General features: G+C 42.9%; 1 protein-coding gene across 3 annotated transcripts; it reads right to left on the reverse strand.

The window, feature by feature from the left end:
• Window positions 1-27,778, reverse strand: LOC132208830 (uncharacterized). 3 transcript variants are annotated; one of them, XM_059644150.1, is made up of 3 exons: window positions 27,686-27,778; window positions 11,854-11,952; window positions 1-5,962 (listed from the first exon to the last, which is right to left on the reverse strand). In XM_059644150.1, exons 1-3 carry the CDS (start codon window positions 27,768-27,770, stop codon window positions 5,160-5,162), a joined length of 987 nt encoding a protein of 328 aa, XP_059500133.1. In that variant the 5' UTR covers window positions 27,771-27,778; the 3' UTR covers window positions 1-5,159. The 3 variants fall into 3 exon arrangements, with proteins under 3 accessions (XP_059500133.1, XP_059500134.1, XP_059500135.1); XM_059644151.1 differs by lacking the exon at window positions 11,854-11,952 and having other exon boundaries at window positions 27,686-27,752; XM_059644152.1 differs by lacking the exons at window positions 11,854-11,952; window positions 27,686-27,778 and adding an exon at window positions 11,654-11,747.

A 27,778-nucleotide genomic window follows, 5' to 3' on the forward strand; every position in this document is an offset into this window, starting at 1 on the left:
TCCATTGTCTCTAATAAATACAAAAACAGGGCAATACTTATAAACACCGTTATAGATTGACACAGTTGTTAGAAGCAGATAAGCCCGGATAGTTTATCACATCCCCTTAACACAGGCCATATAAAATGTCATACGTCATGGTTCCACAACTCATGGTTGATAACATAAGAACATAAGAATAGGAGCAGGAGTATGCCATCCGGCCCCTCGATCCAGCCCCGCCATTCAATAAAATCATGGCTGATCTTTTTCAGACTCATTTCCACTGACCCGCCCACTCACCATAACCCTTAATTCCTTTACTGTTCAAAAATGTATCTCGCCTTGCCTTAAAAATATTCAGTGAGGTAGCTTCAACCCCTTCACTGGGCAGAGAATTCCACAGATTCACAACCCTTTGAGTAAAGAAGTTCCTCCTGACCTCTATCTACTTCTCTTTCTTTTGAGGCTATGCCCCCTAGTCCTAGTTTCCCCTGTTTGTGGAAACAACTCCCCTAACTCCAGCTTATCTATTCCCTTCATAATCTCATATGTTTCTACAAGATCTCCCCCCAATCTTCTGAATTTCAATGAATAAAATCTCAGTCTATTCAGTCTCTCCTCATAATCCAAGCCTCTCAACTCTGCAATCAACCGCATGAAGCCCCTCTACTGCCCCTCCAGCGCTAGTATATCTCTTCTCAGGTAAGGAGACCAAAACTGCAAACAGTACTCCAGGTCTGGCCTCAACAGGACCCTACATAGCTGCAGCATAGCCTCCCTGTTTTTAAACTCCATTCCTCTAGCAATGACAGAAAAAAATCCATTTGTCTTTTAATGATGATACTTTATATTTAAGCAGAATGTGTTTTAAGTTTGAGGTCAACATTGAATCAGCAATTCTAAGTTTTCTACAGATACGCAACAATTTGTCGCATATTCTTACGTGACCTATTTTGCCATCATTCCAATCTGAACTTTAGATACTTTCTACATCTCTTCCACATAAATGACAAAACCACAGAAAATTGTCTTTCCATTGAAGTTTCTTTTTATCAATGCTATACTGTGTCCTTTTCCTGAGTCTGATATTGTAATAGTCACTGGCACATGTCAGGAAAAAGCTGCTACATGATGTTTGGTCTCACAACCACAGTATCTAAGTGGATCGACAGGTTTCAAGGTTTCGTTGATAAATCTGGATCATGTTCACTAAGCGACCGTGACCGTAGCAGGACTGACTGAACAGTGTCAATGTAAAAATGAGTGTTAGATTACACAGCGCCTTGGTGAAGTGAAACAAACAAAGTAAAGGAGGGTTGGTGTTTGTGCAAATGAGAGAAATCTCCAAGAGCTGAGTTTGAATTCTGATACATCAAGCACAGATACATGAAATAGCGAGGGTTTGAAGAAAGAAAAGTATCACCTTGTAGAATATTTTCACGTAAAAATGTTTTATATTTTGCTGCATTTCTGTAGCACGTGTCACAAGGAATGAAAAACACAATTGTTGAGCGCATGGTCTCTCTGTGTTGGTATGAAGGCGCGTAAATTGCTGAGCCTGAGCTCTAACCTCACCCGGAACAACTTTTTGAGGCATAGAACAAGGATTATTGTGATGTCAGGATTTGGGAAAACAATTTTAACCTGAAGCAAAATATTTTTCATCAGCACAGATATTTGTGAACTCAGGGAATATCTGTCCATGAAAATATCTCAATTCTGAAGAAAAATGCCGTAAATATTCAACTCACAAAGAGAAATATCTGCGCACGAAGAAATGGGGGTAATGTTCTCGCTCTGAACTTTCTCATATGGTTGACTCCACACTGGGTTAAATTGCAGGAAGGGCTTTTTCGCTCGTTTAATATTATTCAATTTCCTGTAAACACATACAGGTCATTTAAGTAAAGTAACCTCCCAAAAGATAACGGGAATATACGATGTTGCAATTAAGCTTGAGTTTTCCTCATGTTGTGGAGGAAAAGCAGGAAAGTGGAGTTGACATTTAATAGAACATTACTGATTTCATTGAATGGGCCAGCGGACTGGATAGGGTAAAGAGCAACTCCCTGAGGGCAAAGGTGTTTTCTTTGCCCGTGAAACGCGTCGCATCACAAAGTTGGGGGCCGTGGAACTGAAGCTGTCACGGTGATTATCTTTACTGGCTGTTCACGTGATGAATGTTACTGCTGCTACTCGTATCCATGTTAACACCATAACAGCAGTGTGTAAGGGGCATGCATGCAGTGGGTCAGTGGCACAATGGATTATGCACGTGATTACGGACCAGGAGATTGTAGGTTTGACTCCTACCGAGCTCAGTCTCAATGTAAAAGCTCATTACACCTCCTGACCGCTGTTTTGGGCGTTTGACTTTTGAATTTCTGCACAAATGCGAATCCTTTCTGACTCCAATCAGTGATTGTCATCAATGTCCCAGCCTCGTGGGAGTAAAGGGCACCTGAAATTGTCCCACAAGCTGCCCATGAGCAACTTTTATTTTCCCAAATCCACTGACCCAATCATTGCAGCTATTGGGAATGACAAGGAAACTAAATAACTTGCCCAGTCTCAGCTTCAAGAATCTTTAGAATCTCTTTGGGAAGTGGAATCAGAGGAGAATGAAGGGTGACCTGTCTGACAGAACAGAGAGAGGTCAGGCACCGTTCCCATCCTTAAGAGTCTGCGACATTGACTTTCATGTTCTCAGGGACGGTAAATGATTCAAACTATTGAAAGGATTCCCGTCAGCGCTGTTTTACCTCTGCTATTTTCCATGTCAGGAACAACAATCCTGATTCCCTAACTGGGTATCACACCCGGCCTGCGGTGGTGAAAGTGTCAAATCCAAACCACTAGGCCACAGGAATGACTTCAGAAGTATGTGCATTGTTTCTTAATGATGCAGTTTTTACTTCTTTTCTCTTCCAAAATGTTTGAATCACAGCCCCTCAATCCCAGTTTCCAGCACTTGGTCTGTAGCCTTGTATGCTGTGGCGTTTCAAGTGTTCATCTCAATAATACTTTCCCTGTGACATTTCAATCTCAAAAGTCTCAATAAATGGGACTGAAGTTTGAGATGGTAAAACTGTGTTCTTGTCCCCCTCGGGGAACTGAACCTCATTTTCACCCACAAATGGGAGCAATCAGATACGTTCCCCCGAAAGTGACACCTCAGGAGAGACCAACCACCAGAAAGCAAGGATTTCACTCATCTGACTTATATTGTTCAAATTCAGATTTAAAATCAGACTCTGTTTACACCAAAGAAGAAAATTATTCGGTCACCTCCCTGTCCATATTACTGCCCCATTGTTTCCTCATTACGCTGCAATTTATACTGCTCCATCTCATTCTTCCTGCTTAACTGGAACATTCCTCACATCAACTGCATCCGAAATACCTTTCTCAAACACCTGGAAGGACAAACAAGAATACAGTATTTCAAACGCATTTCTGGCTGGTGGAGTTAATACTGTTGCATCAGAAATAATTTTAAACAAAGTTTAAAGAGCTCCTTTGGATGTTGGATGCAGCAGATGGTGAAAATTCTCACAGGTCCCAGAAAGAAATGAACTTACAGCCTCTCGTTGAATCAACAAAATACAGACTCAACACTGCAAGCACAGGTGTCATCTGAAAGAGGGTCTCATGCATGAGGTACTGCAATGTAATAGATGAATGGATAGTCTGTGCATAATAGACCAAGGCAGTGTAAAAAGTAGGGTCAGTGGCCCACTGTTTTTCTGCGGTGTGGCAGTTATTACATTCGCCTTACAGTGCTGCTCCCTCATTATCCGAACAAGTTGTGTTTTTCCCTCCCTTTCATTAAATGTGAGCAGAGTTTTTTTATATATTGTTGTTCTCATCAAAAAATCTTGTTGCTTCTAATTTGGAGATAGGCATTTGGGCAGAAAGGTTCCAAAGACAGGGAAAATCTGCTGCAGCCATTGTCAAATTTAACAAAAGCTTTTTCAACTCTTTCACAGGAGAAAAACCGTTCACTAGAAATGAGTTTCTGTAAATTGTGTCCCAGGACGAGCAGGAAGCCGCTGATCGAAGCTGCAGTGGCCGCTTTCTACAGGCAGCGGGGAATTACGAAGAGGGGTCAAATCCCGCTGCTTGTCTCTGTCTCACTCTGTGTGGAGCAGGGGAAGAGAGGGTCCTGATGGGTGTATGTTGAATTCAATCTTGTCATGAATTTTGCGTGGGTTAAATTGGAGAACTTGACCCAAAGCAATGCATCCGCATGGCCCCGAGCTAGTATCTTTTCAATGTACATTCTGATGTTGATCCGTTGATTCAGGGAAACAGACGTCAGCAAACTGTGCAAAATCACCCGCTGGGGACGGGGTTGGACTGGTGCAGGCAAGGTCAGAAATTACGTGACACCAGGTTATAGTCCAACAGGTTTATTTGAAACCACAAGCTTTCAGAGCATCACTCCTTCATCCGGGGTAGTGAGATAGGTGTCAGATACAAAATGTAAAATCAAAAGATCAAAAGGGACACACCACTCTGATTGGACAGTACGGTATCACAGCCGAGTGGAACCGAGGTGAAGCATTGATGGTGCTGTGTAAATGCAATCTCATAATAAAGGTCTGGTGGGTGAGAGGTAGATACGTCGTTGCTATAATTGTTTGAGCTGAACCTGCAGATACAGTGTATGTGGGTGATCTCGAGCTCCAGCCGTTTCAGTGACTGACCAGTTGAGAAGCAGAAACTGGCACCAACGTGATGTGCAAAGTCCCCAAGCAAAGATCTGAGGAGGTACTGTACAATTGGAGGTCTACACTATTCTCGGGACTTGTTGCCCATTTTACTGTTTTCATCACCGAAACAATCAGAGGCCTGAGGAACTACAAACACAGAGAAGAGACGACATCACATTTTTGATGTTGCCTAGTTGCCAGCTAGGACACATCACAAATGAAACTAGGATTGGTCAGATTCATATTCACGATGGAAGCTGATGCCAAGAGGTCCGAGTAGTCTGGCAGTCATTTCGGAAATGTTTTTGATGTAGGGGAGCGTGGTTATGGTTTCTGGGCCCGTTTTGTCTGTTTGTTTGGGTTTGTTGCTGAGTACACATTCTTTTTGAATACGCTGTATTTTCTTCTGCTCTTCGTAGTTCCTCTGTGCTGCAGTGTGTGGTGGCTCGTTGGAATAATGTTCTAATGCAGCTTCGTTTGTGGGTGTTGGGATGGTTGCTCCTGTAGTTCAGTATTTGGTCCGTATGTGTTGTTTTCCTGTAGACGCTGGTTTGAAGTTCCCCATTGACTGTTCGCTCTACTGTGACATCTAGGAATGGCAGATTGTTGTTGTTTTCCTCCTCTTTTGTGAATGTTATGCCAGTAAAGGGTATTATTGATGGTCTTGAAGGTTTCCTCTAATTTGTTTTGTTTATTGATGACAAAGGTGTCATCAACATAGCGGACCCAAAGTTTGGGTTGGATGGTTGGCAGAGCTGTTTGTTCGAGTCTCTGCATTACTGCCTCTGCTAAGAACCCTGATATCGGAGATCCCGTGGGTGTACCGTTGGTTTGTCTGTAGGTTTTATTAGTGAAAGTGAAGTGGGTGGTGAGGCATAGGTCCACTAGCTTGATGATGTTGTCCTTGCTGATGAGGCTGGTGGTGTCTGGTGTATGTGTCTTCGGTTCTTCTAATAGTGTCGTCAGTGTTTCTTTAGCCAGGTTGATGTTGATGGATGTGAACAGGGCTGTTACGTCAAAGGAGACCATTATTTCATCCTCTACTATCTTTGTGTTATTGATGGTGTTCGGGAATTCTTGGGTGGAGCGAATGGAGTGGTGGGAGTCTTCTACTAGGTGTTTTAGTCTTTGGTGTAGTTCCTTGGCTAATCTGTAGGTTGGTGTTCCAGGTAGCGACACTATGGGTCTGAGGGCTTGAGAAAGCGAACGCACTGCTTGCAGATACCGACACTTGCCAACAGGTGGCGATAGACCCGACGCCATAACTAGAGAACCGAATCACAGCCTTACTCAAAAAACTTCAAAAGTCTGGATAATTAAACAAGAGAGACTTCCAAAAAATGAAACCAGATGGATCCAACACACCACGCTTCTACGGACTACCAAAAATTCACAAACCAGGAGCCCCCCTCACACCCATAGTGATGCAAATACCTCACCAGTTCTACCTGCCAACTTTGTTTGGATCAACAATACCCACATAGTCACTGGCTTTTCCATGTATTTAGCCACTTTCTGAAATGAAGTGAAAAATACTTTTGCATCTTTCTCTTCAAAGTTAAGGCAACACTTGAACTTATTTAAACAAATTCCCATCAGGCCTTTGGTTATGATGGTTTTGTTTGTCATCACTATCTTGCTTACGAAGCCGACCTTTACCTTTCACCTCCGTCGTTTTAAGTTGACTTTCATCTCTAATGCCAACTTCTGAAGTTCAAACTGTCCCTCTTTCTGTTTTGTGTTTCGCTCTTTCTCCATTTCTTCTCTTTCTCTCTTAATTCTGAAAATAAACCCTCTCACCTTTTATTTCCTCTGCTTTTAATTGGAATTCAAACTGTTTCTTTTCCTTTTCTTTTTTCTCATCTACGTGGCTCTGCAATGTCCCCCTGTCAATGCGCAGAGGCAGAGGAACTGGAGGACCTCTCATTCAATTAAATGTAGCAGTGTGACCATGCACAGTACATCATGGTGGTGAATGCCCCCCGTCCTGGCAGCAGCCACAGTTTCTGCATACAGAAGTAGTTAGCCATCCCTATTTTCTTCATGTCTCCACATAGAAAGAAAGAATGGCATTTCAAATAAAGACCAATCGCTGAAGTTTCAAACTACACTCCACATCACCAAACATCATTACAAACCAACCACATTAAATTATCAAGTATTTACTGAGAGCAATGGGGCCACTGGCAACAACAGGGAGCAGAGCATCAAGGAGATGGAGCAACATTCCTAATGTCTGAAAGGGTCAATATGCTCCAGTACTTGCGGTATCACTCAATCCTGTAATCAGCCTCATCTTATGTCATATCCTGCCTTTCTTCTTCATTAAAATTTGACAGGTTCACATTTATCCACGTTGTATTCCATCCACCAATTTGTTGACGACTGACTGAACCTGTCTTTGTCCAATTACAGAATTTCCAGCTCCCCTCCATAATTTAATTTCCTGCCTATCTTAGTGTCATCACAAATTTTAGTTGGAGTGCATTTTTTTTCACTCATCCAAATTACTGGTAAACATTACAAGCGCTGGGGACCAGCAATGATTACTGTGTGACTGCACAGGTTTATGTTTGGTCACATTGATAAAGACTGTCTGTTTCCTGGTTAATAACCAATCCTTCCCCAGTTCCAGCGCAGCAAAGAGATTGTAGGAACTGCCAATGCTGGAGAATCTGGGATAACAATGTGTAGAGCTGGATGAACACAGCAGGCCAAACAGCATCAGAGCAGCAGGTAGGCTGATGTTTCAGGCCAAGGCCCTTCTTCAGAAAGAACCTTTTTTCTGAAGAAGGGTCGAGGCCTGAAACATCAGCCTTCCTGCTCCTCTGATAATGCTTGGCCTGCTGTGTTCACCCAGCTCAACACCTTGTTATACCTGTGTAGCACATTTGATTTGCTGAATGCTGCAGAAAAAAATAAACAAACACATAACAACAAGAAGTAATTCAGCAGCTCGAATCTGCTCTCATCTTGTCTCCACATTCCTGCTACTTCTCCAGAACCTTCATTTACTTACTGTCCCAGCATCCCCGAACCATCGGGGAGTGAATTCCAAAGATTCATAACAATTTGACAGAGTCAATTTGTACTCATTCCATATTAACTCTGCTACAGATGACTTGTTTTTCTGGATAGTTTCACATGAAGAAATATACTCTCTACGTCTACATTATCAGTCCCCTTTTACATCTTACATTCTTCAATAAGGTCTTCTCTCATTCTTCTAAATTCCAAAGAGTATAAGACTAAAATGCTCCATCTCTCTTCGTAAATAAACCACTTATCTCAAAAATCAACTGGTGAACCTCTTCTGAACTGATTGCAATGTTACTACATCTCTCATTGCCAAAGCTGTTCATATTGCTCCTGTTGCAGTCTCAGTAATGTCTTGCATGAATGCAGCCACTTCCCTACTCTTACGCTATTTTCCTTTTGGAATAAATTTGGGAATTCCATTTGCCTTGCTTATTTCCTGCTGTATTTTCATGCTAGCTTTCTACAAATCATGGAGGAGGGCATTCAGATCCTCTGCACAAAAGCACTCTGAAGTTCTTCCATACAATATGTTCCCTTTCTACTCCTCTGACGAAAATGGATAAGCTCATACCTATCTACCTTAAATTTTATCTGGAAAATGTTATCCCCTTAACCTAAGCTACCCATATCCATTTGTAATTTTCTTATTTCTTCCTCACAACTTACTTTCCTAGCTATTTTAGTGTCATCTGAAAATAAATGCATGTGCAACTTTTTTGACACATGTCTCTGCATTTTGCTGGTTAGCCAATCCTCTATCCAAGCTAATAAATTACACCTGCACCAGTTGATCTTATCTTGCATATACCCACACAATTCCTGCGATCCAGCTTGCTGGTCACATGTTGAAAGAGCTCGAGAAAATTACTCAAAGATAATTCATATTTCAAAACAAAAGCCCTTGCTGACGCTGATGGATTGCAGTTTGATTTTCAAATGTCCTTATTTTAAATTGCTTAGACATAGATTCTAAAAATTGTCTTCAATCTCAGTAGTTTCTTATTGAATTTCATTCCCTAATGAAGATGAATATTCTTAGCTCCTCCCTTTCTGTAGCCTCTGGATTAATTTCCAATCCTGTGTAACAGACACGAAAGGTTAAAAGTTCTACTCTGCTTGCTGTGTAAGAGGCTTGTCTGGCCAAACGGCCTCATTATTTTCCTGTTTTACAAACTTGATTGATTGAATGCCCTCTTCATGTTCCCAGGGTCACAGACACTAGCACCTGAAACTAAGTCAGAGGCTCAAAATCTGAATATCCTCCTCCTGTTGCTGTGGAAGACATTTGAGGTCTAAAGGGATCTAACTGCTCCTGTGTAAATGTTCAATGGGCTGAAGCGTCTCTATTGTTCCACCAAATCAGGCTCGAGGTACTGAACGGTTTCCTCCTTTGTCTCTGAAATGGGACTGAGGGATTTATAGGTCTTCTGCTGTTCACATACAACAGATAACAGTACAGTATCCCTACAGTGGCCTGGTAAGTCCACGTCGACACACCTCCCCTACCCCATCCCTGCAATTCCCATAGCCAGTCCACCTAACATGCAAATCTTTGGACTGTGGGAGAAAACCAGAGCGCCCAGCAGAAACCCACACAAACACAGGGATAATGTACAAATTCCACACAGACATTCTCCTGAGGCTAGAATTGAGCCTAGGTCCTGGGCACTGTGAGGCAGCAATGCTAACCAATGATCTACCATGCCACTCAACATGAGGAAGTTTTCGGGGGACAGAGGAGGTTACAAGGATAAGAGATGCATGTACATGCATGAGCAAATTGCAAGTATATGGAAGGGTGTAGGTGCTGGAGAAGGTGACAGAGATAGAGAGGTTATCAGAGCTGTGGGAGGCTACAGGGATGGAGAGTAGCGTAGGTGCTGGAGAAAATCATAGAAATAGGGAGAGCTGAAGTGGCTGCAGGAGAGATGGAGTAGATGCTGAAGGAGTTTACTGAGAGAAGGATGGGATGGGGAAGGAGGTGATGCCAAATTTGGGAGTAGTGTAACTGATGGATGATGTTACAGAGAAAAGAAGGAATGAAATCTGGAGGAAATTCAAGGTTTTATGGGCTCCGGAAGTTACAGTAATGAGATTGTGGGGCGAGAAACAGTACAGAGATAGCGAGGCCTTTGCATGCTGGAACAGGTTACAGAGATTGTTTTCTTCATTCATTCACAGTATAACAGGAGACGTGTGTCAGCTCTAAGTTAGAGAGATAGGGAGGGCTGGAGGAGGCGAAAGAGATGGAGAGTGTGAATGGAGCTGGCGGAGCTTCAAGAAATCAGGAAGCTGAATGGGGCTGGGAGGTTAGAGAGCTAGGGAGAGTAAGTGGCACTGGAGGTGTTTAGAGAGACAGGGAGGGCGAATGGGACTTTAGGAGATTAGAGAGATGGGAAGGGTGAATGGGGCTGGGAGGTTATAGAGATGGAGACCGTGAATAGGGCTGGTTAGGTTAGAGAGATAGGAGGACGAGTGGGACAGGTGGAGGTGGAAGACATAGGAAAGGCGAATGGGTCCGGCAGCTTACAGAAATGAGGACAGTGAATGGGTCTGGCAGAGATTAAATAGATTAGTAAGCTGAATGGTGCTGGGAGGTTAGAGAGATTGGGAGAATGAGTGGAGCTGGAAAAGGCCAAAGAGATAGGAAGGGTGAATGGGGCTGAGGACGTTAGAGAGACGGAGAGGGCGAAGGGGCTGGAAAAGGTCACAGAGATAGGTAGGGCGAGTGGGACAGGAGAAGGCTAGAGAGATAAGAAGGGATGTAGAAGGAGATGGATGTAGTAGTTAGCAGTGTTGGCAAGGAAAGTTAGAGGCACAGCTGGACAGTTTAAAAACACAGAATTACACATTCAAGGGAACAAATTTTAGAAATCTGTGCCACTGACAAGGAACTGGGAGTAACTGAAGGAGTGAGACCTTGGAGGGTTTAATCCCAAGAGCCATGGAGTCAGTGTCATACAGGGCAGCAGAGGACCTGCAGCCCCCTCAGTTGACAGATGCAAAAATGAGAAGCCTTGTAGATGGTGCAAAGTTGTCCTTGCTAGTGTCTGGGAACTAGTGACAAAACTGGGAGAGCCATCCTACAGGCCAGTCAAGCAACAATGTGACATAACAAAGCCTCATGGTGTCAGATCACACTTTGACACAGAAATTTCTGGGTGAATCATCTTCCTGAACTGGTGGATCAGTGTTCCTCCACAATGAGCAAAACTTGGAGGAAACAATGAGAGAGTGGGAAATATGAAGAATGTATACAGGGTGGTTCATTTCAAAATCACCAACAAGAGAGAATCGGCAGCAGCAATGCTCATGGAAATGTTTGGGTTTGAAAGAACATAGCTGCTCAGCTGAGGCAGCTACTGATGGGGAGGGACCGACTAAGAGGGAGAAATGTACTGGAACTCATCGTCACCAATCTGCCAGATGCGGGTACGCGGATCCATGACTGTATCAGTAACAGTGGCTACTGCACACACTATTTCAAAAGATGAAGTCCCACTTTTACATTGGGAATACCGTTCATCAAATGTTTGACACTAATGCCGTACTAAATAGGTGAGATTTCAAGTAAATTTGGCAACTCAACGCTGGGCTGCAAGAGGAGATTTGGGTCACCAACAACAGCAGAATTTTACTCCAGCATGATTTCGAAGACCATTGCCCAGCATATCCCACTTTTTATTATGATGGCCAAGCCAGGGATAAACCCTTGTTCAGCAAACAACACAGGAAATCCTGTCAATAGCAGCAGCAAACCCATCTATAAAATGAGGTGAAGACCACTTCCTCAGCAAACAGAACAAGCAGCAAATGATGGACAGATATTAGTGAACCCAGAGCCAACGAATCACACATAATCTTTCTAATGATGCGACATCCAGTCCTGAATGGTGTTGGACAATCAAAGAACTCACTGGAGGAGGACGCTCCACAAATATCACCTTCAATGATGGAAGAGCCCTACACAACAGCAGAAAATATAATAAAAACAGAAGTTGCTGGAAAAGCTCAGCAGGTCTGGCAGCACCTGTGGAGAACAAAAAAACAGCGTGAACGTTTTGGCTCCAGTGGCCCTTCCTCAGAACAATCGAAAACATGAGGCTGAAATACTCACAACAATGTTCAGACAAAAGTGTCGATGGGGTGATCTCCTTCAGACTCCTCCACGGATTTCTAGCATTAGACCAGGTCTTCACCTTAATCCATTCATTTTCTGTGATACAAACAAACAGCTGAAGGGACTGGATAATACAAAGGCTGATCCACCAGCTAGGAGAGGGGATTCAGCAGGAGGTTTCCTCGTCAAAGTTTGATCCGACACCATGACACTGTTACCATGAAAATAATTGTGTGTAAATATGAGCGCATATATTAGAACACGGGAAAAATAATTGTATATTTTCAATGTCCTTGCACTTAATAATCATTTGATCTTGGGTATGGCAACAAGCGTTATAATTTCAAAGTCCTTTACTGTGATCTGTGCTCAGTTCTCATCATATTTATATTGTAATCATAAAATTGAACTGAAGACATGGGTAGGTGTGTGCTTTTTGGACAATTGGAAAGTGGGTACTACCGAAGGATGTCGGTGTTCAGTAATGTGATTTGGCTGTTAACAGTTAGATGTGCTGAGAAATTTTCCAGAGAAATTTCTATCTCCAGTCACACACAAGAATGTTGGGTTGGGAATATTCTGACCATCATTGTCACTGGACAATTCTGTGTGGACAGTGACATGTGGAGTAACGAGTGCTGGATATTGTTAATGAAGGATTCAATGTCAGGAAACACGTGCTGCAGGTGTGCTTCACCTTTTATAACATCTTCATTCACGATTGGGTCCAAGGTGCACAATTGCAGAGATTAGTTGGCACACCAGAAGTCATCAACAGAGATAAACTTATGAGACATGATTGTTGGCAGGTCATTTTTTACAAACGTTGAGCTGCATTTGGACGAGCAATGTGCCCGGTCCTCGTTCATTGGCTACTCTGCTCCATGCACTTCCCTGTTAAGAGGGACTGTGTGAATATCAGTCCAAGTCCAGTTTCAAAACTCTCTGGACAGATTTGGGAGATGGCCAGTGTTTTGGAGGTAGTGGTGAGCCCTGGTAGCACTGCAGCTGAATTCAGGGTTTTGTTTTAAGTTTATTTTTAACAGATTTGCTGACTGCAAGATGATGTGTTCATTGATCTGAACATGATTCAGCTGTTTACGAGTCAAAAAATTCTGCAATAATTAAGTGTACTCTGATAATTTAATTATTCTCACTTCAGTTGTTTTTAATTGAAAAACAATGCATTTGGTTTATTTTAGAAACTTGTAAGACTTCAAGTGATATTAACACATTGCTGTAAAAAAAATGTAAGCGTTATCTGCATTATAATTCACATGGACGAATCAAGCAACAGCTAGATATTTACTGTAAAGCAGGATTATGTTTTAGGCAAAAATCACCACTCTCTCCGCTAATTCCTGTCCAACTGAGCCAGAAAGAGGGGGCAGCTTCTTGGTATCTCGTCACTTTAGTGCTCAGTATTCATGCCGGATATTGCAGCTGCTTGACAGTCCTGCAGTAGCTTATGAGAAAAATCACTAAATGGGAAACATATACCTAAATGCATTGTCACAAATCTGGCTGCAGCAGATGCACCTCTTCATTTCACACATCAATAAGAGTGGCCACTGCATAGTCTCCTTGTGGGAGGAAGTGACATTTTCACATTTTCTACCCCTCTACCATGTTATGTAGCAACCTATGTGCTGAACGGGAGAGAATTCAAACAGATCCAAGAACTAATGACAAGGCATCCATGAGGAGCAGTGAACCATCAGCAGTAGCAGAATCATACTCTACACGACTCACAGTCTGCAACCTCGTGGCCCGGCACATTTCCCATTCTACAGTTACCAACAAGCCAGGAACCCACCCTGGTCAATGAAGAGTGCAGAAGGATACGCCAGGGGCAGCAGCAGCCAGACCTGGACATGAGGTGACAACTTGGAAGAAGCTCTTACCGTCTTCAGCTACCAAGCAGAACAACGTGAAATGCCAAAAGCATGAGCAGCAAGTGATGGACAGTGGTGGGTGATCTCACAACCAATGGATCAGATCTAAACTCTGCAGACCCGCACATTTAGTTGTAAAAGGTAGTGGATAATGAAGGAAACCATTGAAGGAGGCGGCTGATCTCCTACAATTGAATCCTCAATTCTGGGGGAGTCCAGCACTTCTGGGCAAAAAATAAAGCTGAAGCATCTGTAAAAATCTTAAGCCAGAAATACCAAGCAGATATAACATTTCGAATTCCTGCAGTGGTCCCCAGCATCACAGATTACAATTTTCAGACGCATTGATTCACTCCATGCTATATCAAGAAATGGTTGGAGACACTGAAAACTGCAATGGTTGTGGGCCCTGGTAATATCTGAATCTAGAATTTGCCCGATCCTTTGCCAAGCTGTTCCAGTCCAGTAAGAACACTGACATCTACCAACAATGTGGTTAAATGGCTAAAAATGTCCTGGACGCAGAGTCAGGGCAATTTCATTGCAGCCAATCACTGACATACCAGTAGAGAGTTTACCATGTAAATCTGGGGGTGGTGTGTGTGTGTGTGTGTGTCTGAGTGTGTGTGTGTCTGAGTGTGTGTGTGTGTGTGTGTCTGAGTGTGTGAGTGTGTGTGTCTGAGTGTCTGAGTGTCTGAGTGTGTGAGTGTGTGAGTGTGTGAGTGTGTGTGTCTGAGTGTCTGAGTGTCTGAGTGTCTGAGTGTCTGAGTGTCTGAGTGTGTGTGTGTGTCAGTGTGTGTGTCAGTGTGTGTGTGAGAGAGTGTGAGAGAGTGTGAGAGAGTGTGAGAGAGTGTGAGTCTGAGTGTGTGAGTGTCTGAGTGTGTGTGTGTGTCAGTGTGTGTGTCAGTGTGTGTCAGTGTGTGTGTCAGTGTGTGTGTCAGTGTGTGTGTGAGAGAGTGAGAGAGAGTGAGAGTGTGTGTGTGTGTGTGTGTGTGTGTGTGTGTGTGTGTGTGTGTGGGGTGGGGGGGGGGGTCCAGCAATAATGTGCTCTATCAGCAATAGCCTGCTTCGTGACATTCAGTCAGTGTTCCATCAGGGTCACTCAGCTCCTGATCTCATTCCAAGCTTGGTTCAAAATAGATTAACTCCAGAGGGGAAGTGAGAGTAATTATTCTTAATATCAAGGCACCATTTGACAGACTGTGACAATAGAAACCCAATTAAAATTAATGTTAATCAGAATCTGGGCAGAAATTTCTTGCTGCTTGGAGTAAATCGCCAGCAAAAAAAGGTTGTTGTTGGTCGTATCAGTTACTTAAAATCGAAGACATCACTGCAGCTTTTCCTCAGGAGAGGTAGTCTCCGAAACTCAAACAACTTCCGCTGCTTCAGTGACCTTTCTTCCCTCAAAGGTCAGATATGGGAATGTTCACTGATTATATTGGTCCACAGATACTGAAACAGTCCAGGTTCAAATACAACAAAACCTGGAAAATATCCAAGGTTTGTTCTGACAAGTGAGAAATAACAGTGGGGCTATACAAATGCCAAACAAATAGAATATTTAATAACCAAACCACTATTTTAATATTCAAAGGAATTACCATCACTACATCCCCAACAGGACATTTATCATCATCCTGCCGGAATCACCATTGGCCGGCAACTGCATTGGATGAATCTTAAAAATAAATATGTCTTCAACAGCAACTCAGAGGCTAGGAGTCCAACACACCGTAACTCACCTTCTGATTCCAGTCTTACAGATAGTGGGCAGGCTTTTGGAAGCCAAATGTGTGTTGGAATATTCTCCAGATAACCTGAAACCAGTGCTGGGTGATCGCACAACCAATGGATCAGATCTAAACGCTGCAGACCCACACATTTAGTTGTAAAAGGTAGTGGACAATGACTATTTGATGACTATCACTTCCACAAACATTCATCCCCCTCCAACAGTTGTGATTCAGAGTAGTAACATATAGCATCTACAAAGTACACTGCAGAAATTGACCAAGGCTTATGAGAGAACACCTTCCAAGCCCACCTAGATGGACAAAGGCAGCAGGTACATGCAAAAAGAATAGCCTGTGAGCTCTCCCCTTCATAAGGCCAGATGTGCGATGCAATCATGAGTCAACTGCAATTCTCAAGCTCTTCAGACCTCAGATCAGTCCAGATTCAAATGTAGCAAGACTTGAACAACAGCCATGCTTGGGATGACAAGTGACAACTGACAAGTAACATTGGCATCACAAAAGTGCCAGCAATATCCATTTCCAACAAGAGACACTGTGGCCCCTTAACATTCAACAGCATTGCCACCACTAAAGCACCCACTAACAACCTCTTGTCGGACAAGGATGGTGCAGTAAATAGATTAACTTCTGATTCCTTCAATCCTGTCTGATATCTACAAGTCAAGAGTGTGATGGAACACTCTCCACTGGCCTGGATAGGTGCATCCCCAACAATACTCAAGCTGATTCACACCACCCACTACAAAGCAGACCACTTAGTGGTATTACATCCATCGCTTGGCTTCCTTAGCTCTGGAATCTGTTCTGACTTTGGTCTGATAGCCGATTCAAGTTCTTAATGTTCCCATGCATTAATTGCACTTGCCCTTCTTGCTGTTAGTTATCCTGTGACTGGAATGTACTTTTTTTTATGAAGAGCCTTGATAAATGCATGCATTGCATCTTGTAGATTCCCTCCACCATTGGTGCACAGAAACTGCAGCATGGACCATTTACAAGATATGATGCACGTCCCACAGAAGGACAAATGCAGTTCATGCATGGGAACATTATGAACTTGAATCAGGATCAAACCTAAGCAGCGGCAGATAGACAGGGCCAGACAAGCCAAGCAGCCTTTCAACATCTAGTTATGAGTGACAGAGGACAACTAACCACAACTCATTGAAGGCAGAGGGACCACAAATATCTCCATTCTCATTGAAAAAAAAAAGCAACCCAATAACGAAAACAATTAGATTGCAGCATTTACAACAACCCTCAGCCAGAATTTCTGATGGGATGGTTCATCTCAGGCTCCTTCAGAGATCATTCAGCAAATTTAATTAATTGAACATAGAACATAGAACATTACAGCACAGTACAGACCCTTCGATGTTGTGCCGACCTGTCATACCGATCTCAAGCCCATCTAACCTACACTATTCCATGTACGTCCATATGCTTATCCAATGATGACTTAAATGTACCTAAAGTTGGCGAATCTACTACCGTTGCAGTCAAAGCGTTCCATTCCCTTACCACTCACTGTTTGATTTTGATTTTGAGAAATGGGTTGCAGCACTGAAAAATGCAAAGAACGCTGACAACAGCCTGGCAATACAATTGAATTAATGTCCTCCAAAATATTCTGCAGCCCCAGTCAATCTATTCCAGCATAGTTACAGTGTTGTCATCTATTTGGCATGGTGGAAAGTTGTCCAATTAGAAATTTGTAAGGAATAAAATGATTGAAGGGGTCAGAAATAGGGCTATCAGACAGCGCTCAGTTTGGATCCTGCAGGCTGTCACAGTTCCTGATGTCATTCCAGCCTTGGTGTAAGCATGAAAAAAAAAGTTGAATATTGGAAGCAAAGTAGAGAGTAACTGCTGTTCATTTAGTGGCCACATCCGACCAAATGTGGGATCAAGGATCCCTAGCAAAACTGGAGTCATAATGTGGGAAAATGTGCAGTTGTTCATTTTGGAGGCAACAACACGACAGTACTTAAACGGGGACAAATGTAAAAAGCTGCAACACAAAGGGAGTGAAATAGGGAGGAATTCTTTTTCTCAGAGAACTGAGAACTTATGGATCACCATGACAGAGAGAGTCTTTGTGCATATTAAAGATGAGATAGGCTCTTGAGCACTAGGGGTATCAAGGGCTACAGAGACAGAGGAGGAAAGGGGATGGGAGGAATAATTGGATCAGCAATAACCCTACTGATCTGTTTTTTTTTCATTCATATGAAGTGGGAGCTATTGGCTGACTAGCATTTAATGCCTGACACTGATTGCCCTTGAGAAAGTCATGGTGAGCTGCCTTATTGAACTGCTGCAGTCCACCAGCAAAGAACTGAGCCCTAATGTACTCAGGGAACAAATTTCAGAATTTTGACCCAGTGACCATGAGGGAACGGTGATATATTTCCTAGTCAGGATGGCGAGTGGCTTTGAGAAAATCTTGCAGGCCGAGATGTTAGCATGTATCTGCTGAACTTGTCCTAGATGGAAGTGGTCATAGTTTGGAATGTGGCGAGTACCTCTGGTGAATTTTTGCAACCTTTTTTGCAGATGATACGTACTGCTTCTACTGAGCATCAGTGACGGATGGAATGAATGCTTGTGGATGTGGTGCCAGATTTTGTAGCTGCTTTGTCCTGGATGATGTTGAGCGGATTGAGTGTTGTTGGAGTTGCACCTGCCCAGATCAGTGGGACGTATTCCTTCACACTCCTGACTTGCGCTTTGTTGGTAATCGGCCAAGATCCTCGGGATCGCCCCCTCAGGATTTGGGGAGTCAACGGTCAGTTATTAGTTGTAGTATTCCCAGCTTCTAACCTGCTCCTGTAGCCACTGTGTGTATGTGGCGAGTCCACCTGAATTTCTGGTCAATGGTTACCCAACACGATGTTGATAGCGGGGCATTCAATGATGCTAACACTATGGAATACTAAGGGACAGTGGTGAGAATGACACTTATTGCTGATGGTCAATGCCTGACATTTGTGTGGTGTGAATACGCCTTGCCATTTGTCATCTTCAGCTTGGCTATTGTGCAGCTCCTTTTGTATTTCAATGGCAGAGCAGGCTTGAGAAACAGAACATCCTACCAGTGTGCCTAGCTCGTATGCTCTTATGGGAATCAGGGGGCAACTCTCAATTGTTCTAAGACTTAGCTGGCCTTCAGGAAGATGATTATAGTTTTTGGAAGTCAGTTTTTTTCAGCTTCAGGAATTCGCTGCAGGAGTTCATCGGGGAGCTTCCTATGGCAAAACTTGTTCACCTGCTTCAATGAGCTTCCCTCCATCGTGAGATCAGGAGTGCGAAAGTGTGCTGATGACAGCACAATGTTCAGCAGCATTTTCAACTCATCACTGAAGCAGTCCATGTCCCAATACAATAAAATCTGGACCATTTGTGGCACACAACATTTGGACCACACAAATATCAGACAATGACTATCATGAACATGGGGAATCTCATCGTCAACAATTGTCATTACCCTGACTACTTTGCTGTTTCTCTTTTCATTGAAATATGGGCCAGTATTCAATTTCTATTCCAGATTATTTGCTGCACCTATGTGCTAGCTTTGTTGTTCATGTAGAAGGGCCCCAATTCCCTTTGCAGCTTCCTGCACGTTTTGCTGCACTGATTACAACAGCAGATCAGAATCTAGGAACCCAGCTGCTTATAAATTTTCTCCTCTCTCACCAATAGTCTGCTCAGTGGCACACATTTTGGGTCCCACCGGGGTCACACAGCTCCTGACCTCATGGAAGATTTGGTTCAACATGGACAGAACAGCCGAATTCCAGAGGTGAGGTGAGAGTGGCAGTCTAAGGCATCAAATCTGCATTCGACTGTGTGTAGCATCAAGGAGCCCAAGCAAAACTGGAATCAATGAGTACTGTGTGTAAAATCTTTGGTAGTTGGAGTAATATATGAAACATCAGAAGATTATAATGGTTGCTGGAGATGAATCATCTCCGCTCCCAGACATCTCTGCAGGAGTTCCTCAGGGTAGTGTCCTCAGCACAACCATCTTCAGCTGTTTCATCAACAAGCTTGCCTCCACCGTTAAAGTCAGAGGTAGCCATATTCACCAAGACTTACACAATGTTCAGCACCATTCACGACTCCTCAGACACTGAAGCAGTCCGTGTCCAAATGCGACAAGACGCAGACAATATTCAGGCTTGTGTTGAGAAGTGACAAGTAACATTTGTGCCTCATGAAATCCAGGCCGTGACCTTCACCAATAAGAGCCAATCTAACCATAGCTCCATGAATTCAATGTTGTCACCATGACTAAATGCCCCACTATCATCATTTCAGAAGTTCCTATTGATAAGAAACACAACTGGACTCAACAGGTAAACACAATGGCTCCAAAAGCAAGTCAGAGGCTAGGAATACTGCAACAAGTAACTCACTTTCTCAATCCGATAAGCTAGTTCACCATCTACAAGGCACAAGTCAGGAGTGTGTTGGAATATTCCACACTTTCTTAGAAGAGTGCATCAATACTCAGGTTTGACACCACGCAGGAAAAAAACAGCCAGTTTTACAGTCACAACATCTCCAAGGATCCACTCCCTCCACAACTGACGCTCAATAGCGGCAGTGTGTGTAATATCTACAGGATGCACCATCACTTTCACATTGCCCTCCACGTCACTTATTATGCTGACATGGTAATATATCACCGTTGCTTCAGTGTCACTGGGTCACAAACCTGGGTTTCACTCCTTAATGGCGTTGTGGTTCAACAAACATCAGGTGGACTACAGCAATTAGCGAAGTCAGCTCACCACCACCTTCTCAAATGCAACTCGGGAAGGACAACAATTAGTGGCCAGCCAGCACAGCTCACATCCCACAAAAAAATTAAAAAACATCCCAATGCCTATCCACAATCCACAAGACTCAAGTCAGGCATGTAATGGTATTCATCCCAATAATCTGAAGGAGTGCAGCTCCAACAGTACTCTGCCAAGTTTGACAGAATCAACTATCAAGCAGCCCACTTGATTCATCCCGATCAGCAGTCATTCGGACCCGCCGTCTCCAAAACCCACCAGCAGGGGTGAGTACCATTACCCTCCTTAGACAGCACTTTCCACATACATTACCACTGATATCTGGACGGAAAAGGGAGACATTTTGTTAACAGTGATCATAATTCAGTGCAGTGCAATATAATTTATTGAAAAAAAAAAGAACAAAGACGGACAAAGAGCTCGATTTTTAACTTGAGTAAGTCCAATTTTACTGAGCCAAGATTTAGTAAATGTGAACTGGAAGCAGCAACAAGCAGATCAATCAGAAACAGCGCAGTGGCAGGTGTTCACGGAGGAGATTAACGCAGTTCCAAGAAAATACAATTCTCACAAAGTAAAAAGGGGCAAGCTCCTAAATCCAGAGCTCCCTCAAAGTCCAGGAGACTTGCAGACAGAAAAAGAAACATTATGTCAGAGAGTCGTAACTAAAACCTACAAAAAGCTGAGAGGAATGTGGAATATGGAGTGGTGCAATCCAATAAGAAATTAGAAAGCAAACAGCGTGTGTGAAATCATATTGGCAAGAAACATCAAGGTGACGCTTGACGTATTTTTTCAATATAGAGAATGAAAATAAAAGTAAAGATAAGAAAAAAAGACACGCAATGTGAACCATGTATAGATTGAAATGTAAAGAGGCCGCAACAACATGGGATATAATGACCAACCTGAGAGAATCATGTGAGAAATCGATCAGACTCTTTTCAATGTTGCAAGCAGATAAGGATTCAGGAACATGAAAGCTGGTCATTGACACACGGTCGTAAGAATGGCAAGATTTGGGAACTTTGGGCCACAAGATAAATCATGAGCTTAGTCAGAAAGGAAAATGAGGCATACATAAGATTTCAGAAACTGAAGTCAGACGGAGTGATCAAATATATAAAGAAAACAGGAGGACCTGGGGAGGGCCAAAGGGTCCATGAAATATCTTTGCTAGACCTAGAATAAAGGAAAATCCCAAGCCATTTTGCAGAATATGAAGGAATAAGAGAGGAACGAGGGAAAGGTTACTTCCACTCAAGGACAAAGAAGGGAATTTATGCATGGAGGTACATGAAGTGAGTGCAATCCTTGACGAATACTTGCAATGATATTGACAAAGAAGGGTATGGTGGATGGTCAGTCCAGAAATGGGGTATCTTGATATTCAACAGCATTTCAATATTTAACAAAAATGGTGGTACTGAATGTTCTAAAAAGCATTACAGTAGAAAAGACTCAGTACCTGATGGGATTAATCCCAGAATCTGAAGGAATATGTTGCTGGGGCCTTATACAAAATCTTTGTGTCCTCTTTAATAACAGGATAGGTACTAGAGTATTGGAGAAAAGTCAATGTTGTTCCTTGAAGGGCAATGAGGATAATCCAGGAAATTACTGACCTGTGAAATTTAGGTCAGGAGTTGGGAAATTATTGGAGAAGGTTCTTTGGGATAGAATTTATTTGTGTTTTTGGAAAAAAAAGTGATGTAGACTTATTAATGATAGGCAATGTGGCTGGGTGTGGGGTAAGTCATGTCTCACAGGCTTGATTGAACATTTTAATTAAGGGACGAAGATGACTTATGAGGCCATGAGGCTGGGTGGTGTCCATATGGATATTCACAAGACTTTTGATAAGGTTCCTCATCGCAGGCTAACACAGAACGTGAAGCCAAGTGGACCTGCGATGAGCTGTTAGGATGGACACAGAACTGACTTGGTCATATTATGCTGGAACAGTGGTTTTGTGACTGGAGGTCTGTGTGTTGTAGAGATTGGTGCTGGGATAGATATTCTTTGTAAAATATATAAATGATTTGGAGGAGATTGTAGAAAGCCTGATCAGTAATTTTCTGGATGGCTCAAAGATTGTGGTTGATGGATCATGGGAACAATTACCAAAGGATAAAGGAGGACAGAAATAGGCTGAAAACTTGGATGGTGAAAAGGCAGATGTGATTTCATCTGGACAAGTGCAAGATAATGGATCTTGGAAGACTGAATGCAGAAGAGAACGATGCAGGAAATGGAAGAAATCTTCATAACGTCAATAAGCAAAGCAATCCAAGTGTACAGGTCCATTGTTCCCCAAAGTGACAACACAACTGGATATTTCTGTCAAAAATGCATTTTATATGCATGAGTACATCAATCACAGCACCAAGTACAAAGAAAAGAGTCACGTTGCAGATGTATACAAATTTAGCTCAGACACATTTGCCAGCAGAAGGATGTACATGTGTTGGACAGGGTATCAAAATGGGTTACCAGGACACTGCTTGGCTTGAAGGGTATTAGCCATGAAGATGCCTTTGGATACAGTCACAGACATAAGAAGTGTTGTAGCAACTGGTGGAGGCCACACAGGTAACAACATTTCCAACGGCTGGTGTAGTGGTTCAAGGCAAATCAAAATTGACAATAAATGCTGGCTCAGACAGCAATGCCCACATCCCATGAATGAACGAATGAAAAAAAAAATCTACAAGCAGCACTGAGGTCACTCAGCAAGTCTCTTTCCACAGTACTTCACAAACCAGGAAGAACAGGAGCTACAGGTGTACGGGGTCACCAGTATTCCCAAGGACCCCTCCAAGCCACACTCCATCTTACCATTACTGTGCCTGTCCCTACACAGAAAGGACTGCGGTAGATCACAAAGGCACCTGAGCGATGGAAAGTAAATGATGGCCTAGCCAATGATGTCCTATTCCATAAATAATTTGTTAAATCATTTTAAAAATAGAGAAACTCTCAGATTGTTCATGTCGCTATTGCTTCCTCATACAAATCACCTTGCCATCTCGTTTTGTCATCACGTGAATGGAGGCATTACATTCGATACAATGTGTAGCTGGAGGAACACAGCAGGTCAGGCAGTATCAGAGGAGCAGGAAAGTTGATGTTTCGGGTTGAGACCCTTCCTTATCCTCTGACGCTGCCTGATCTGCTGTGTTCCTCCAACTCCACACTGTATTGACTCTGACTTCCAGCATATGCTGTTCTTGATATCTCTAAATCCACAGAAACATCAAATTTTGTTCATCCACCAAATTCATTGATTCAGTTCGTGAGTTGTTGAGTGTCAAGCACAAATCCATTTATTACCAGTTTTCTGTCTGATAAAGAATTCACAAACCCAATTCACAAACCATGTCAGTGCATTCCCTCCAATCCCACATATGCCAATTTTGTTCATCCACCTCTTCAGTGGCAAGTAATTCAAAGATCTCTGAAAATTCAAAGGGACATTTCCTCTTCTTCTATCTATTCTACTTCTAGTCAGACACTTGAAAAATCCAACAGGGTTCATCCATCAAAATGTGCCTTTCATAACAACACGCTTGGCACGGATAGTGGATTGGCTGAAACAGAGAGTGGGTTAAAGGGGCCTTTTCAAGGATGGCAGTCAGTGATGAGTGGAGTTCTGCAGCAGTCAATGTTGGGACCGCAAGTGTACACGTACATATTAGCAGTCTGAACGATGAAAGTGATGGCATTGTTGCTAATTTTGTATCATCTGCGAGAAGAGGTGGAGAGACAGACAGTGCTGAGGAAAAGGGAAGGCTGTAGACGGAAAGGCTATGAGAATGAGAAACAAAGTGGCAGATGGAATACAACGTGGAAAGTTATGAGGTCATGAACATTGGTAGGAAGAATAGAGGTGCAGACTATTTTCTAAATGGCGAAAGATCTGAAATACAGGTGTCTTGGAATCCTGGTTCACTATACTGTACAAGTTCACGTGGAGGTTCAGTTTAAGTCAAAAAGGCACGGGAAATGTTAGCATTTATTTCAAGTGGGTAAATATACAAGAGCTGAAATGTACAGATGAGGCTCTAAAAAGCTCAGGACAGATAGTCTATGGAACACTGAGCAGTTTTGGGACCCAGACTCAAGCAAAGTTGTGCTTGTCTTGGAGGGAGTACAGAAACTGTTTACAAGAAAGGTGCTATGGATGAGGTGGTTGTCAAATGAGCAACAGTTAAGAGCTCTGGGTCTGTATTTGATGAGGTTTCAATGGAGGGGGCAGGACTTCATTCAAACGGACAGAATACAGAGGGGTAAGGAGAGAGTAGAAGTGGAGAAGATGTTTCAATTTGTAGGAGAGACTGGGGCAGAGCCTCCGTGTGAAGGCACAACCCTTTAGAACAGAGAGGTGGAGGAATTTCTTCAGCCAGATGGTGGTGAATCTGGGCATTGCTACAGAGGTCTGTGGAAGCGAAATCACTGAATTAATTGAAGAAAGAGATAGGTAGCTTCTTGATGAATAAGGGGATCAATGCAAGGGAACGGTGTTGAGATAGATGTTAGCCACATTCAAATGGCAGAGAAGACTGAATGGCCTGAATGGCCTTATTCCAAACTGAAAATTTACAATTCTTTGAACTATGCTTCACCCATTGATTTCCAAGTGTGCAGTTATCATTCCCAGCTTATCATTTATCACACATTCCAGCCCTTTCCTGATTGCTACTGTTACCTCTTGGTTTCAGATTGATTGCAACTTGGGATTCTTGTGCATAAAACTCAAATGGTTGTATGCATGTTCAGCAGGTTATAGAGAAGGTAAATGGAATGCTGGCATTTCAAATGGAATAGAGAATGAAAATAGGGAAGTTTTGCAACAACTCCAGAATGCAGTACTTGGCCCACACCGAGAATACTGTGAACAGGTGGGGAACCTATCGAGAGGGAACAAATATTATTGCCCTGTCGGCAGTCCAGAGAAGAATCAGAAGGTTGATCCTCTTTATGGAGATATTTTCATGAGAAGACATGGAAAAGATTGAACTTGAACTCATCAGAATTTAGAATAAAAGGTAAATCTATTAATACATTGAAGACTCTATAAGGTTTTTACAGGGTTAGTGCAAAGATGTTTGGTCCCCTTGTGTGAGAATCTAGAAATGGAGAGCATAAACATCACAGTGAAAGACTCACTCATTCAAGGGAGTGAGGAGGAAATTCTCCAATTGGAGGGTAGAGAAACTGTTATTTCCTCACTGGAGAGGGCTGTTGAAGCTGGATTAACTGCTGAGGGAATCAAGTTTTTATTCAGTGAGGGAATCAGTGTTATATTGAAAAGGCATGAAAGTAGTGATGAAGATTATCAGAGCAGCAACGATCATATTCAATGATGGAGCAGGCACAGCGGGCAAAATGGTTTTCTTCCCTGCAAACTCTCATCTCTTAATTATATCAAAGTGAAACTCAACGTTATCTGCTCACTTCACTTTGTACTATCTTCCATCTGCCTTTTTGCAAATGTGGAGAGACCTTCAGAGGAGGTTGCAGAGATAGACAGATTTTCACGGACTGCAGAATCTTACAGTATTAAGGACTGTTGCACTTTTGGTGGAGAATGTTATTGACAGAAAAGTTATTCAGTGATGGTGAGTGGTGTGCAGACAAGCACTCAAGAAAAATCGAGAATGTAGCACATTGAAGGAGAGTTGTGGCATTTGGATGATATTAAAGGCATAGGAGTGGGCAGTATGAGATGGAGAACATAGGAGAGAGAGGAAAGTAAATTACAGAGGCCTGCAGGAAGTACTGCGTACAGAGATGGCTTTAGGGCTTGGACGGAATCCAGAAAGGGAAGGATGCAGGGACAAGAGATAGGGAGAATACTCAAGGAAGGTTTGTTTACATATATGGGGAGTACTGTAGGCATAAGAGAAGCTTTCATAGAGGGGGTAGGTTGTGGAGGCTGGAGGACGTTACAGTGTTGGGGAGATCTGAGATACTGAAGGTAGTTAGTGTTAGGTGGGTCGGAGGTACAAGAAATGTGATGTAGATGTGCAGGGTCATCGGTCGTGAAAAAGAATTTACTGAGATAGGGAGGATTGTTGGCACTGGAAAATACACAGATAGGGGTGGTAGTTGAAGCTGCTGGCCTTGACTGAGGTAGGGAGGTTTGATGAGGCTGGATCAGTTCACAGACTCAGGGAGAATGGCAAGGACTGGAGGAGTCAGAGACACTCAGGGTTGTAGAGCTGAAAGTGTAAGTGAGGGCTGTGTAGGCAGGTTTGCAGCATTCCCATCAGTTACCCAGAGATGTGGACTGATGTTTCGGAGGTGGTTATGGAAATTCAGAGGGCTGCAGATGCTGGAAGATGTTACAAAGATACTAAGTTGTAGCACTTGAGGTGATTACACAGAAGTTTGCAGAGATAACAAGGAATGAAGTCTTTAAGGACTGCAGAATGTAACATATGAAGGCCAGGTTGTATGTACTAGAGAAGGTGAGAGCGAGGGGAGACGTTCAGCAGTTGGAGGGCTTCACAGGGAGGGTGTACTGCGGGGACTGGTGAACAGAGCAGCCTCACTGAATGGAATCATCTCAGAGCCCAGTGCACTAACCTGTGAGTCAGTCGGTGAGATACCATCGGATGGGTATTTGCACAGTTACAGGCTGTTCAGGAATACTGTCACCTAGCATTGGTCTTAATGTATACACTATTAAAATTCATGTGGTGGCTAACTTTACCAAGCAAAGCAACTCAGCACCCAGACACCATGGTTACACAATGCCATTAATGGACAGTTTGGAGAAAACAACAGGATCCACGAAAGTGTACTGCATGGGTCATGCTCAACACTTATGTTTTTGAGGTTGTTGACTTGCTCGCCGAGCTGGCTTGTTTATGTTCCTGAATGTCCGATGTAATGTTTGTGGCAATTGTATGGTATTTCGTAAACCACCTTTGTTCTGCATGTTGTGGAAATGGGGTCTTTCATCCTTGTAAGTGTTTGTCGTAGTTTGGCTGTGGGCTTGTCAGCCACCGCGATTCCTAGTGGTCTTAGGAGGCTTTCTGTCAGTTCTGATATGTAATACCATGCAACCACTGCCATAAAACATTGCATAAGCCGGACAGGAATGAAACTAGCCATCGGAATATATGAACATCAGCAAGCAGCAAAACAGCATGACCGACTCTTCTTAACATCTGTACATTCGGACAATCATGGCCATCAAGGTAACTGGGGCAATGTAAATTTAGTAGCCCTAGCCAAATATAGACATACACGTAAATTCCTAGAGGCATGGTTCTCCACCCATACCTCAACCAATAAACGTATCAAAACAAACATTTACAAACACATACAGATCAAAACCGGAAATGATACTACTCACCATAATGGACATGGCAGTGTAAATTCCGAGCGGAGTTGAAGGACATCACTTCATCGGAGGCTCCACTGATAATATCAAATAGCATGGTCGTGA

The sequence above is a fragment of the Stegostoma tigrinum genome, unplaced genomic scaffold (assembly GCF_030684315.1).
Source record: "Stegostoma tigrinum isolate sSteTig4 unplaced genomic scaffold, sSteTig4.hap1 scaffold_54, whole genome shotgun sequence".
NCBI lineage: Eukaryota > Metazoa > Chordata > Chondrichthyes > Orectolobiformes > Stegostomatidae > Stegostoma > Stegostoma tigrinum.

Excerpts from the sequence above, each read along its gene's own strand:
- LOC132208830 (XM_059644150.1), bottom strand. The coding sequence starts at position 27,770 with ATGCTATTTGATATTATCAGTGGAGCCTCCGATGAAGTGATGTCCTTC. Across the intron at positions 11,953-27,685 it reads ACACTGCCATGTCCATTATG|AAAATGAATGGATTAAGGTG; the intron begins GTGAGTAGTATC and ends TTTGTATCACAG. Across the intron at positions 5,963-11,853 it reads ACTTTTGTCTGAACATTGTT|TTATGGCGTCGGGTCTATCG; the intron begins GTGAGTATTTCA and ends TCGGTTCTCTAG.